At 42.9% G+C, this 15,284-nt stretch overlaps 1 protein-coding gene across 3 annotated transcripts in view; it reads left to right on the forward strand.

Annotated features, from left to right (window-relative positions):
- Positions 1 to 968: 968 nt before the first annotated feature.
- The window catches only part of SRGAP1 (SLIT-ROBO Rho GTPase activating protein 1), a 166,486-nt gene continuing 152,170 nt past the window's right edge, over positions 969 to 15,284 (forward strand). For all 3 annotated transcript variants that reach the window (XM_060244999.1, XM_060245001.1, XM_060245000.1), the window contains exon 1: positions 969 to 1,702. In XM_060244999.1, the coding sequence (XP_060100982.1) occupies positions 1,636 to 1,702 (67 nt within the window). In that variant the 5' untranslated portion in view covers positions 969 to 1,635. The remainder of the gene's footprint in view (positions 1,703 to 15,284) is intronic.

Below are 15,284 nucleotides of genomic sequence, written 5' to 3' on the forward strand. Positions count from 1 at the left end.
AGGTTGGTATGGAGGAAAATGCCCTCAGAGGAGTTGCTTCAAGTTATCTTTCTTCCCCTCACCAGTCCCTGTCTCTTTCCTAAGACTTGAGGCTTTCTCCCTCTCTCACACCACCCAGACCATTTAAACAAACAAAAAAATCACTATTTGCACGGTGCTGTGTGGCAAAAATTCACATAGTTTTGCTCTCGACAAGGGTTTCTGCTTGGCACAAGCTCTAATCTTCACATTTCCATCTATGAGAAAGAGAAAGAGAGAGAGAGAGAATGTGTGTCCTCCACAAAGATGGGTGTGGTCACTTGGTATTGATTCTGGTCGCATCCGAAAGGAAGCAGCCTGAATCTCAGGTCATGCAGGAAATGCAATTTAAAATAAAAACCCTCAATCTTAATGACTCTTAGTATATGAACCCCCCCTCCTTTCCCCCCTGTGCATTGTAGCTAGCTAGAGGGATTCAGTTTCAAAGGAATAGCAGGAAACAATGCTCACGCTGTAGTGCGACAAACGTGAGCCCCAGACTAAACAATCTCCCCTCCTTCTTCCTTGTCTTCTCTCCTCTCTCCTTCCAGCCATATGTCCTGCAGCCGGCATAGGATTTAACTTTCCTCGCCGGGATCAAGGGCTTTCTTGCACTTCACCTCACACTCCTTTCCCTAGCTGAGTCCCCCTCGCTCACCATATGCTCGCGGTGGGGCCGGAGGGGAGCGGGCCGCTTGCTTCGCTCGCAGCCAGCCGCCGTGAGCGGCTGACCCCCTCCTAGCGGCATCGCGCCTGGCAAAGCCCATCCTCAATGACATGCCCCTTCCCCAGCGCGAGTCCAGCCAAAGGACCGCAACTCACCCCGGGAGGCACGAGGGCGGGCAAGCTAGCTCGTTAGCTCCTCCCACTGTTCTGCCATTGGGCAGCGAGAGGCAACGGGGCAGCCCCCATTGACTGCTCGAGGCATCGTTCGCCGCCAGGCGAGAGAGAACCCGGGAGGTGCTCGGATGCTCCTTGTCTGGCCAGTCATTCTCTCTCGCGGCGCGCTCAACTGGGGTGTTTTGGAGGTCGCGAGCGGACACTGTTCCACCGCCCGCTAAGGAAAAGTGAAGCGAAGGAAGGCGCTTGGCCGCCGCGTGAGGCAAGCAGCAGGCGGGAGGGGGAAGCGGGCAAGGCTGAGGGAAGCGAAGAGTTAAAGAACTTTGTTTCTTCGGTTCAGACGGCGCCTGGTCAGGCTCTCGCGGGAGCCGCCTGCTTCTCCTTCCCCCTCCACCAGGAGGCAGCCGCCGCTCGACGGCCGGCAGAAGCAGGGCTGACCGAAACGCGGGCTTGCCTGAGCCTCCCTCCTGCTGCAGCTCGCCTCCATCCGTCTGGCGGACAACGCAGACAATGCTGCGGGCGACTGGCCTCCTGCCTCTCGCCCGGTCCTAGCCCGGGAGTCGCTTGGTATTCCAGCCTCCGTCCGCCTGCGCTTCCGCCCGTTTGGTCTCGGTTGCGGATCCTGGGCGAGATGGTGCCGGCCCCGGGATTAGCCTAAAGTCCTTTTGAAGGCCACCTTGGCAGCGCGGCCGCTGGCAGGCAGAGCCGGCGCAGTCCCAAGAGGAGGTCTCTGTGCCGGGCGGCAGCGGGCGCCGGAGTTTCTCGCTTCGCAAGAGAATGTCAACCCCAAGCAGATTCAAAAAGGACAAAGAGATTGTAGCCGAGTATGAAAGTCAAGTGAAAGGTAACAAAATAAAATAAAGGGGTGGGGTGGGGTGGGCGGCTCGGGGAAGCCTTTCGCCCCTTTTCTTTCTCTCTGGCTCCTTCCATGCTGGTTTTGCTGACCGACTCTTGCCAAGGACAAGAATCGCAAGGCTGTAGCTCCTGATCAATTAACCCGGAAGAGCTACCATCCCTTGGTTTGGGGTGCAGGGTGGGCGACACTCCTGCTGCTCTGACAAATCGGCAGTGATTGGAAGCTGGCTTGTAATGTCGTGAAGTGATAGGGGGAAGTGTGTCAGTACAGTAATAAAAAATGTGTCATGGGGCTAAACTAAACCATGTTGGGTGTGACTGCGTGTGTGCTTCAACTTCGAGCCCGTGCCTCACCAGAGAGTAGGTTCAGATCATAGGAGTTCCGTGGAAAGGATTTGCGAAGTTAAAGAGATAATTTATTTGAATAGCCATCACAATTTCGAGAGATTCTTGAGTTACTTTTCAACGTGGTGCTGATGGATTTTCTGCAGTCCGTATTGCATATCTGATAGTATGGACCACATCTGCTAAACTTAATTTGCTTTTGCAATCTGTGTGTGTGTGGGGGGGGGGGGAATATATCTTTCAAGCTGACTTTATTTATGAAAATTCTATCAAGAATTAATTTGTAGGAGGACAGTAATTTATTCAGATCTCTCATGTTTATGGAGCTGCTGGCTGAGACCCTACATCTTTATTTGAATCCATTAGAAATGTTCCTTCTGCGTTTAAAATCCATCTTTTAACATTTTACAATCAGTCTTCTAACAATAGTAAAACCACTCCTTTTTTCCTGTACACTGTACATAGGTGGTGATTCCTGATTAGCTGTTCTTATTCTCCAGACCTTGGCTTCTTCTTAATTAAAAAAAAATCTTTTGAAAGCAATTAAGACCTTCTCTCTACTTATGTGGTGGTTCACTTCTCTTTAGTATGTATTGATGTATATTCTGCTTCTGTAGCTGGGTGTGGGTCATATTACATTCTGTAAATTCTTTCTGTTTAAAGTATGTGATAAAACTTCATATTGTAACTTGAGTAGACCATACTAACAAACTTAAAATATGTTTTGTGTAACTTTCTTCCACAGAGTGCCTGGTTCACTTGTAGTGAACTCGGTTTGGAAAGTAATTTATGTTAATGATGTTTTAATTGGGCAAGTTAATGGTTTGCATCTTTATAAATGTAGCTGTGGATAGCTCTGATTGTACTTTCTTCTACTATTTTGATGTGGAAAAATAGCTTGCAAGTAGACTTGGATTCTATGTTGAAATATGTACATGGTGGAGCCTGGAAGTCTCCTGGAGGGTTACAACTGATCTTCAGACTACAGAGATGAGTTCCCCTGGAGAACATGGCTGCTTTGAAAGCTGGACTCTGTGGCATTGTGCCCCGCTGAGATCCTCCCCTGTCCAAACTCTGCCCTCCTTAGCTTTACCCCCAAATCTTCAGGCATTTTCCAACCCAGAGTTGACAGCCCTATGAACAGAGTGGAGACTTGTGTGTTTTAATATTCACTTATTGGCCATCCATCTTTATAACAAGTTTATGGTGTTTTTCAGGGACAGCTAATGCCTCTAAAATTTGGGGCATTAGACGTTCTACCTACCCTTCATACTATACCTTCCCTTGCTCAATCCTATTTCATGCAGAGTTCTTTCTGCCTGTTCTTTCAATGGAAGTTCTTCTGTTGATACTTCCATAGTTGAGTGGAGTGTAGCTTTGGATACTAAAGGCTGGTAGCAAACGAGAATACTATTGCCTTCATATGCAGCTTGTATGCCAGAAGCAATTGAGTGATCCCTATTGGAAACCAGGATGTTTACTGAGCTCAATAATAATAACTCAAATACAAGACAGACTCAATCCTGAATGCCAAATTCCTTGGACTAATAGGTCTTAGGTTAAGTGAGCCAGTTTGGTGTAGTGGTTAAGTGCACAAACTCTAATCTGGGAGAACTGGGTTTGATTCCCCACTCTGCCACAAGCACCTGCTGATGTGAACTTGAATCAGTCATAAGTTTTCTCAAAGCTGTTATCTCAAGAGCAGTCCTTGAGAAAGCACAATTCCACTTACCTCACAGGGTGTCTGTTGTGGGAAGGGGAACAGAAAGGAGATTGTAAACTGCTCTTCTTCCGAGTGAAGGGCAGGGTATAAATCCAATCTCCTCTTCCTATCCCAGTGATTCAGTTCCTTCAGACCTGGCACTCCAAAGAGAAATCCCTAATTCTCCCATCACCCTTCTCTGTCCTGCACTAGCAGCAGCTAGATCCTACACATATACATCTAGCTATCTTTTCTCCTGACTCAAGAAGCCAGAGAAGAGTGGTGATGAAAAAAAAAGCCCAGCTGACATAATCCATTCTTCAGTTTTACCTGCCCAGCTGTGCTGGTGCCCATACAGCACTCAGTCTCCATGGTAATGGCAACAGGCAGCAAAGACCTTTTTTGTGCCTGCCAGTCACAGAACCCCAAACATTTCTTAACTAATATGGTATGCAAAATAATCTTAAAAGTACTTAAAATGCCAATTGTGGCAATTAGTTGAATTGTTGGGGGTCGCCATTAAGATGGCACCTTAGTGCGCTTTGTGACAATAAAGTGACATGGGTAAATATTATGAGACATGATAATGTTCGTGCTTCCTTTTGATTGTGTTAAAATGGCAAAATTCACTTGCAAAAGACTGCTAAAATGCATTGAAAGTGGATTGGAAGTGTAGTATTCAGCATGTGTGTAACAATAGGAAAAGGGAAAACGAAAATTTATTGAAGGAAGGAATGATGGAGTGGAGATTTCATGTTACATGGAATAACCAGCACATTTTGGGAAGAGACCTTCTGTTCTTCTCTCTTTCCCCCTTTATACCATTTGTATAAGACCTCTTATGCTCACATGTTCTTCTTGACGTTCCAGACCAGCATTCCTTACATTTAACCTAACCCTCCCAAGGAATCAGGGTATTTTTGACCCCAGAATCATGGGGGGGGGGGGCGCGGAAATTGGTTTATTCATTTAAAGCTTTCTGCAAGCACCAACCTCCTGTTATGCCTTCTCCTCAGAGAACTGCAATGCCGTGAAGTCCCTCTCTCCCTCCCCACTACCTTTCTTTTTTAATTTTGAGTTTCATCAGATGGGAAAATGGGGTCAATCTGGCCCCAATAGACTTGGTTTGAAAATGAAAGTACTATGCATAATTGTAATCTGTTGACCCCAAAATATTGAAAAAATGATTTAAGCAAGTTTGGGCACCTGGCATATTATATTCTCAATTATTTTGCCAACTCAAATATAAAGGATACACTTTGCTTATGGTTAGAGCATGTCAGCATGCTTTTTTAATCAGACAGGCTACTGAGCCGCTATTTATTCTAGCACCTATTTATTTACAGACCAATGTCCCCAAATGAATTGCTTGATTTATAGGAATAAAGGGGTGGGGGGTGGGGAGAGTACATAATGAACATCTAACCTAGCAAAGAAGGGCTGTATGCAGAAGCAGACTAGTATCTGTATGCACATTCACGTTTGCGTCTTCATTCCGTCCACGTTGAGCTGGATGTATGTTGTATGTGGGTGCACTTTCTCAACCAGGGCTAGGTATGTATGGGTAAAACTGTCAGGTCAAAGTATACAGTATACATTTTCTAACTTTGCATCAGAATGGGTTGTAAGATTTGTTCTGAAGCCAACCCATTTCAAAGAACTCTTTGGTATTGTATATCCTGGCAAATCTGAAAATAAAGATTTCTAGCAGAATAAAGAAACAATATTTAATCTCAGTAAATATATTGATGGATTTGGTATTAGAACTAGATCTAGTAACTGTAGATGTATTGACAACGAATAATTGGAAATGATTAGCTATCCCTGAATGTTACTGATTTATAATTTATAATTCATGAAGGCTATTGGAATTTTGCTTCTCTTAAGGCTTGTATCTTGTAAACCAAGATCAAGATAAGCAGTAAGACAAGGTGAGGAAATGCATCTTCCTTATTGTTCAGACTTAGGTAATTTAGTGAAACAGTCCTGATTGAGAAATGAAGAAAAAAGCTGCCTTCTGCTGTTGCTCTAGATTTGCTTGCTCTGTGGATTAGAATGAGTTAGTTACATTTGTCTCATTCATGTGTTAGAGGAACCCTGTGATTATAGTTCTAAGGACCAATTTACATACTGCAGCTGTCATGTGGAGGTTGCTTTAACTTGCTCCATGTGGCAGCTGGTCCTAACATAACAAGCTCTTTGTGTGCTGTGGTTCAAGGTGCAGATTTGGCAGCTTTCATAAGGATAGTACAGGCTTCCAAGAAAGGTTTGCAATGGCATGCTGAACCCCCCCCCCCTCTACATGGTAAACTGCTGCATGTAAATAGCTTGCATTTGGTAACCACTATCATGCAAAGCTATTTAAAACAGCTTCTCTGTGGCAGCCACAATGTGCAGACCACCTCTATACTCCTAGGTTGCTTTTGGAGAGTGCCCTTATTGCATACAGGCAGTTCCTGTGGAGGAAAGAAAAACCAGGTGCAGTGGGGGTTGGGAAAGCTTTGAATTAAAACAGTTTCCCTTTCTGCACAGGTTGTGTTCTCTGTATTTGTTTAATCCCTGCCTCTTTTGTCCACAGTGCAGATGGACATCAGCCAGTGCAGGCTGAAAGTATCATGGATGGAAAGGAAGGGTCCCTGTGCAAGCACCAGTTGTTTCCGACTCTGGGGTGACGTTGCTTTCACAACGTTTTCATGGCAGACTTTTTATGGGGTGGTTTGTCATTGCCTTCCCCAGTCTTTTACACTTTCCCCCCAGCAAGCTGGGTACTCATTTTACCAACCTCGGAAGGATGGAAGGCTGAGTCAACCTTGGGCCGGCTACCTGAATCCAGCTTCCGGCAGAATTGAACTCAGGTCGTGAGCAGAGTTCATACCACAGTACTGCAGTACTGCTGCTTTACCACTCTGTGCCATGGGTCCGCTGTATCATGGATGACAGGGAGGTCAATGTTCTGTCTTAGGTCAATGCTTCCTTGTATTTATCTGAAATCCTTCTAATCCTTCAACTCTGTGTGAGTGTGTATTAATTGCTGTGAAGTATATCCAGTTTATGGTGATCCTGTAAATGAATGCGCTCTAAATAGAGTTGCCAGGTCTTACCTGGCTTCCAGCGGAGGGCTCCCAGATCCGTTCCTGGACGTTCTCACTTGTGTGCTTTGCACATATGGTGCAATGACATCACTCAGAAATGACATCGTCATGCCGGGCACATTGTGTGCCGATGCTCTAGAATTTTGGCAACCATAGAGTTTGGGCCAAAATGCTACAGCATTTATGTACAATGTGCTTGACGTGATGACATCACTTCCAGGTGATGTCATCATGCCAACAGTGTCGATGCAGGAGGGGCTGTTTGGGGATGGGGCTTCTCCCGCTGGCCAGCTGGCTGGCAGTGGATTGGAGCCCCCCAAATCAGGGGAAACCCCACCTCGACCAGGAGGCAACCCTACCTCCAAAATATCCTATTGTTAATAGCCGTGCTCAGTTCTTACAAACTGAGGGCTGTGGCTTCCTTTATAGAGTCAATCCATGTCATCTTGAGTCTTCCTCTTTTCCTGCTGCCTTCTTATTATCTTTTCCAGTGACTCTTTTCATAATGTGATCAAAGTATAACAGCCTCAAATTTAGTCATTTTGACTTCTAGGGAGAGATTAGGCTTGATTTGCCTAGAACCCACTTGTTTGTCCTTTTGGCAGTCCATGGTATCTGTCAAGCTCTCCTCCAACAACACATTTCAAATGAATCAACTTTTCCCCTGTCAGCTTCCTTCACTGTCATTGTCCAACTTGCATGCCCATAAAATAGTATGGCGTGAATTAACTAGATCTTGGTTGCCAGCAACACATCCTTGCACTTAAGAATGTTGTCTAGCTCTTTCATGACTGCCTCCTCAATCTCAGTCTCCTTCTGATTGCCTGGGTACAGTCTCCCTTTTGGTTGATGTTGGAGCCAAGAGATAGAAAATCTTGAACAATTTCAGTTTGTTCATTGTCAACCTTAAAGTTGTGTAATTATCTGTAGTCATTGCATTTGTCTTCTTGATGTTCAGCTGTAATCTGCTTTCGCATTTTCTACTTTAACCTTCATCAGGAGTCGTTTCAAGTCTTCACTGTTTTCTGCCAGTGATGTGGTGTCATATGCGTATCTCAGATTGTTAACATTTCTTCAACCAGTTTTCACAGCACCTTCATCTAAATCTAATCCAACTTTGCTTATGATATCTTCTACATAAAGATTGGAGAGGTATAGGACATAAAATACATCCTTGTCTGATACCTTTGTCAATTGGAAACTGTTCTGTTTCTCCATATTTTGTTGTTGCCCCTTATCCAGAGAACAGATTGTGCATCAAACCAATCAAATGCTGTGGCATACTCATTTCTTGTAAAACCAACCATTGTATTTAGGCCCCAAACAAATTGGTCCAAATGCAATTTGAGGTATATCAACATTTCTGTAACCAAAATAATAAAGTAGTCAGGTGATGTATAGGTCCAAATGTGGATTTTGAGGCAGGGATATATTTTGAAAAGTTAATAATTCTCAGAGGATGGCATTGAGATACCTGGCTTCTTATGATAATGATTATACTTTCCTTTAGAAATCCTGTGAACTAATCTTAACATGGTATTAAATTTCCATTTATCTCAGTGGTTGAAATATTGTTTTGGCATGTTAATTATAGCCACCCTGAGCCCGCCTCGGTGGGGTAGGGCGGGATATAAATCAAATAAAATGAAAATGAAATGAAATGAAAAAATATTGTTAAACTTCAAAGACTTCTAATGAAGGGTGAAGGTAGATACATTGGGAGGTGACGTGGCTGAGGAGTCCAACCTGGCCATCTGTTTCATCGTTTGCTCTGTTAGTTGGGGGGTTTTTTGTCTGTGACTAATATTGTCTGCATTTTAACAAACTGGAGGTCATGAAGCCATTTGTTTTATGACCTATTACAAATAATTGTTGGAGATTTTTTGTAGCAGTGAGGGCTAACTGCTCAGGTCAGGAACAGAACTATTTTTTTCAGGGCTAGATTTTTCTTGCGTATCGTTGCCCTCCTGCTTCTTGGCTTTCTCATTAGGTTCAGGCTCAGAATACAGGAAAAATATATCTTGAAGAGAAATCTGAGGGGTACTGGCCCACACGCAGCCAATGAATTTAGTAGCTGAGTAGAAATTTGAAGTAGGTGTAGCTGTTCTCCTATGCAGGCTGTCATATAGCTCTGAGTGAGAGTCCTAAATGTTGCCCTCAGTTAAACACACCACTGTTGACCCAAAAAGATTTTTTAAGAACTTCCATAATCAGACTCTTTGAAATTGTACACTTTCTTCTGTTTTGTTGTTGTTGTATGACTGTGCTGCTATATTATTCCTAAGCTTTATGTGAATCTTCTGTGCCCTACTTTTTCAATAGGTTCTGTATTCATAGTAGCTGTTTAGAAAACTAGTTGTTTTTTTTAGCAAAGTGAAACTGAAGAAAATCTGTGCTATGTTTTTAAAATTCTTAAGATGAGAGTTTTAAGAATTATTATTATTTTTAAATGGTAATGAGGAGAAAGGCATGATACAATGAAGCATTAATAACTTTGGGATGCTTTCCCCCTTATGGATTAAAAGAGCATATTCTGAAAGTGTTATATGCTATAAGGCATACTGTGAGCTCCTTAGCGCCTTAAGTGGAACACACATGCATTTTCTCATGCAAAGGGAAGAAATCTTTGTTTAGGTTCCCAAAGAAGTTTGTAAGTGGAGCTGTTTGTGATCTCATAACTAGCTTTATTTCTTATATTGTTTCAGGTTCCACACATGCTTGATATACCCTTTTTATGTTGCTTCTGAAAAGCAACATAAAAAAGCACCTCTGGGAAGGAGGTTGGCTTATAGTTATTGTAGAGGTGTGAACCAGAGAGCCATGGGTTTTCATTATGAGTGTGTTTTAAGGTTAGGAATATAGTTGTTGTCTCAAATGCCAGGAGAAGTGTCTGACTACTTTTTCTGCAGCAATAGAACTATGTTGTTTGCAAGTGGAAATTAGTTTGTATTGAGATATATAAGCTTCTCAGTGGGTCACAGTCTGGATCTGGCACAAACTTCCCAAACCTTCCCAAAGAAATGTAGTTTTGTAAACAGCATGCTAGCAGGCTACCACAAAAATCTACAAACTGTACCAGTTTGAACCAGAGCAACACCTGACTACTCTGAGTAATCCCTGAAACCTTTTCTAATTAACATTACAGCTGTAATAACAGAAAATGGTGCTGGGAAATGGTGAATATATGCACTAACGTAGTTTGTGCTGTTGGGATGTTTTAATCATATAAATCAGTGGTCCCCAACCTTCTTGGTACCTCCCTCAGATCGAGCAGAGCAGAGTCGAAACTGGGCTGTACCAGTTTTGATGGGGCCAGCGCGCCATCTAACACTTTGAAGTACACACGAGAGAATGCTTCTCCCCCCTCACTTCCGGTTCCAAGAAGGAGGGGGAGAAGCATTTTCTCGCATGTACTTCAAAGTGTTAGATAGCACGCTGGCCCCATCGAAACTGGTAAGGCCCAGTTTCAGCAGGGCTTAGCTCAGCGCAATCAGAGGGAGGGGGGAGGGAGAGAAACGACGGAGTGTTGCGCTGCATTGCACCACCGGGGAGAAAGGGAGGGCAGTGGCAGGGGGTGATGAAGCTAAACTTTGTGGTGGGGGGGTTTGCCAGGCTTCGCGGCCCACTTGCAGACAGACCATGGCCCGATAGTGGTCCCCAGCCCAGGGGTTGGGGACCCCCTGCTATAGATAGTCTCCATGGACATGGAGTATACGTCATTGGACTTCACTGTTGAGATCCTTCATGTATAATTCTTCTGTGTTTTCTTGCCACTTCTTCCTAATCTTTTCTGCTTCTGTTAGGTCCCTACTGTTTTTGTCCTTTATCATGGACATCTTTTCACGAAATGTTCCCTTGATTTCTCCAATTTTCTTGAAGAAATATCTTGTCCTTCCCATTCTATTATTTTCCTCTATTGCTTTGCATTGTTCCTTCAGGAATGCCTCCTTATCTCTCCTTGCTGTTTCCTGAAAATCTGCATTCAGTTGGATGAATCTTTCCTTTTCACCTTTGCCTTTTGCTTCCCTTCTTTTCTCAGCTATTTGTAAAGCCTCATAAGACAGCCACTTTGCTTTCTTGCATTTCTTTTTCTTTGGGATGGTGCTGATTGCTGCCTTCTGTACAATGTCATGAACCTCTGTCCATAGTTCTTCAGGTACTCTGTTTATCAACTCTAGTTCCTTAAACCTATTCTTCACCTCCACTGTATATTCATAAGGGTCAAGGTCAAACCTGAATGGCCTAATGTCTTCCCCAGTTTTCTTCAGTTTAAGCCTGAATTTTGCAATGAGTAGCTCATGATCTGAGCCGCAGTCAGCTCCAGGTCTTGTTTTTGCTAACTGTAAGGAGCTTCTCCATCTTTGACTGCAGAGTATATAATTTGATTTCTGCGTTGCCCTTCAGGTGATGTCCATGAGTAGAGTCGCCTTTTAGGTTGTTGGAAGATGGTGTTTGCTATGACCAGCTTGTTCTCTTGACAAAACTTTAGCCTTTGCCCGGCTTCATTTTGTTCTCCAAGGCCAAACTTGTCAGTTGTTCCGGTTACCTTTTGATTTCCTGCTTTAGCATTCCAGTCTCCTATGATGAGGACATCTTTTTTTGGTGTTAGTTCTAGAAGGTGTTGCAAATCGTCATAGAACTGGTCCACTTGAGCCTTTTCTGCATCAGTGGTTGGGGCATAGATTTGGATTACTGTGATATTAAATGGTTTGCCTTGGATATTGACTGAGATCATTCTGTCATTTTTGAGATTGTATCCCGTTACTGCCTTCCTCACTCTCTTGTTAACTATAAAGGCCACACCATTTCTTCCACGGGACTCTTACCCACAGTAATAGATGTAGTGAGTTAAATTCACCCATTCCCATTCATTTTAGTTTGCTGATTCCCAAGATGTCGATGTTCAGTCTTGCCATCTCTTGTTTGACTACATCCAGCTTACTTTGATTCACAGATCTTACATTCCATGTTCCAATGCAGCATCAGACTTTCCTTTCACCATCAGACACATCCACAGCTGAGTGTCCTTTCGGCTTTGGCCTAGCCACTTCACTCTTTCTGTGGCTACTTGTATTTGCCCTCTGCTCTTCCCCAGTAGCATATTGGGCACCTTCTGACCTGAGAGGCTCATCTTCCAGCGCCATATCTTTTATCCTTTTGGTACTGTTCATGGGGTTTTCTTGGCAAGGATACTGGAGTGGGTTGCCATTTTCTTCTCCAGTGGATCACATTTTGTCTGGGTTCTCAGCTGCAGCCTATCCATCTTGGATGGCCCTACATGGCATAGCCCAGAGCCTCACTGAACTGCGCAAGCCCTCTCACCACATCAAGGCAGCAATCCATGAGAGAGCTTGTGACAAAAGCATCTCCTAAAGGAATAAATTCATCTTGTTCTTGCATTGGAGAGTTCAGTTTGTAACCTAGGACTTGATTGTCCTCAGTTCACAGAAACTAGAATAATCTGATACCATGTATATTTTTTAGAAATGATTTGGGAAATATTTGAACACCTTGTCTTAAAATATTTTATTCATCATGTTAAAATAAAATGTTCCATAATCAATTTTTTTCCTTTCCTTTTCTCAGTTTTTCCAAACTTTCAGAAAAAAACAAGGCTTCAGAAAATAAATGGGGGGGGGGAGTTTCCCCCCCAAATTTTAACAGTTTTTTTCCAGACTTTCACATCTCTAGGTGTGTGTGCTGACTAGGTGCACATTTAGTTGGTATCCTGAGCAGCTTTGATTCCCATGGGCATGGCTGCAACTTTGTAGGGGTGAATTTGGAATGACCGTAGCCATCAATGAGCTATGCTGATGACATTCCCATGCTGGAAATGCTTATGAAGCTGCCTAACTACCGCCATGCCCCACAGAATGCCGACATTTACAGTGGCACAGGGATTTGCAGTGTTGCTCCACTGGTATTCAGCGGCGTCGCTCATGTTGTACACCAGTCTAAACAGCCCTTATGCCAATGTAATTTGGAGTTATATTGGCATTGGGTTCAGCCCCTTTGCTGATTCTGTCCTGCTTAGGATTGCAGTGAAAGGTTCCTAATGTTTAGTGAGGTTACATGTTTGGTCATGAGGTTTTTTGGAAGAGAACAGGCTAGGGAAATGAAAATAATAAAAATATTCAATTGGAGACAGGTAATTTCATTTGTGGTGGTAGAACTGCCCATATTCCTTATTCACTGACCCTAAGACAACCTGTTGATTTTGTTAATTAATTGCAGTTTTGTAACCCGTTTTCAATTCTTGCAAAGTTTTAGATCTTTCTTTAGTGGCTCTTAAAAAAATGGGTTGTAGCCATTAGCAGACATTTCCGCCCTTGTGGCAGCTTACATCGCCCTCCAAGATTCTCCCCCAAAGATCAGGGGAATGGCAGAAACAGCTCTGTGCACAATGTTGGGAATCTCCAGGAGAGACGAGAATGGGCAGAAATTATTGTCCCTCCAACATTGTCAGAATTGTCTTTCTGTAGTAGGAAAATGAGCTGTGGACCCAAGTCACAATGAATAGCAATGATCTGATGTTAGAGACAGAACGTAAATGTTGACATATATTGAAAAAGTAGTGTATGATTTTCACATTCAGATTATTTACGGGACCATTTGAAGTATAATGATGAAAGGACCTCATTTCCATGTAGTTATAGGAACACTGGTCTCTCCAGGAGATGCACAGTTAATTGTCAGCTTTTGGATTTTCAGGGGTGCAGGTAAAAGGCATTACTGTGTGTATATATAATCTGTTATAGATATTCCAGCTCTCTTTTTAATTTGAGTTTGATATACTTTCAGATGACTGCTGATGCACATTCATAGTTCTGCCAAACAAGAAAACTTGAACTTTTATGCTTGTGTTCATATGATTGTTAATAAATATATGTGATGTATCTTAAGACTAGAAAATCTATAAATAGAGTGGGTTAAAATGTTGTTTGTACAAAATAAGTTTGAAATCTGATTTCAGAGGGAGTAGAATCTAGGAAAATGCTGCTGAGCTGGTATATGCTAGTGTTTGATAGTGAATTATCAATCAAATCCTGTGAACTCCTTTCCTATACTACACAACAACAAAACATTTCAAATTCCTGCAGCTCATTAAGGAACGTGTTTACCCTTTTCAAGTGGATCATATCTATATTGTACATATCACATTGCTTTTAGAAAAAGCTGCCACAGATCAAACACCATAATACAAAGTTGTGTTGCTAATTAAAGAGCAAGTTGCCCAGCACTGCATGTAGATAGCTAACATCTGTTCCATGTGAAGGGGAAAGTTGCTTTGTGCGACATTTTTACCATGCAGTTGATTTTAATAATGTTAATGGGTCAGTGTATCCGCACTAGGTCAAGAGGTTAAAGTCACTGAAATTTTTGGTGAATGAGAATTCTCTAAATCTTCAATTCCCTTATGGACTGCGCACAGAATGCTAATAAGATAGTTCCTGAAGAGCTTGAGGAAGATTAGCGATGGGGCATGGGATATAAATCCTAAAGGCTGCCAGCTGGAGTCTTGTGCAAGTTGATAATGGATGAAATGAATAAATGTAACGCAGGATTTCACTACCGTGTTTTATAAGCATATGGTTTGAACTAGTTTTCATAGTTTGTTGTTTCTCTGGTCTTGTACCCTTGCAAGATGATTTCGATCTCACACATGTTGCAGTGGTAAAATAAGTAGTCTTTCCTTCATGTTGGATAAAGTAAAAGCTGTGAAATTAAGTAACAACCAATCACTGGAGATATATCTACATCAGGGGTGGCCAAACTTGCTTAATGTAAGAGCCACATAGAATAAATGTCAGATGGTTTGAGAGCCACAAGACATGAACATCAGATGTTTGAGAGCCGCAAGGAAGGAAGGAAGGCAAATAGATGGGGGAGGAAGGGATGGAAAAAATCAATTTAACTTTAAATGCATTCTCCAAGCTGCCAGCTGGCTTGGCTGGGAGAAGTGATTTAAGGAGAGGACTGTCTTCTCTAAGTCAGCCAGTGGGGCAGTGGTAGCTTCAAGAGCCACACAATATGTGTGAAAGAGCCACAGGTGGCTCCCGAGCCGCCGTTTAGCCACCCCCTGATCTATATCGATTTCTCTGTCTCTCTATATAACTAGGATGCATGAGAGCAATAGGTTTAAATAGATAATGGCTGGGATGAGTATATGGATAGTATTTGAATTAGGGAATGGACAAAGATTGTTGCAGGACAAGATTACCATTCACTTCTCGGTAACAGTGATGGGCAGAATGCTGAGTTTAGTTGGTGTTTTTTTGAGCACATGGAAGTTTTACCTCCAAATTAATTCATGTTTTTAAATATTTATGTACAGCTTGCCCAATCTCAGTTTATTTAGAAGTGCAATAAAGCATAAAGTAAAACTATCAACAGAAATCAGTGGATTTCAAGGGTACTCCTGGCCACTGCTT

This window comes from Heteronotia binoei, chromosome 8 (assembly GCF_032191835.1).
Source record: "Heteronotia binoei isolate CCM8104 ecotype False Entrance Well chromosome 8, APGP_CSIRO_Hbin_v1, whole genome shotgun sequence".
NCBI classification, from domain to species: Eukaryota; Metazoa; Chordata; class Lepidosauria; order Squamata; family Gekkonidae; genus Heteronotia; species Heteronotia binoei.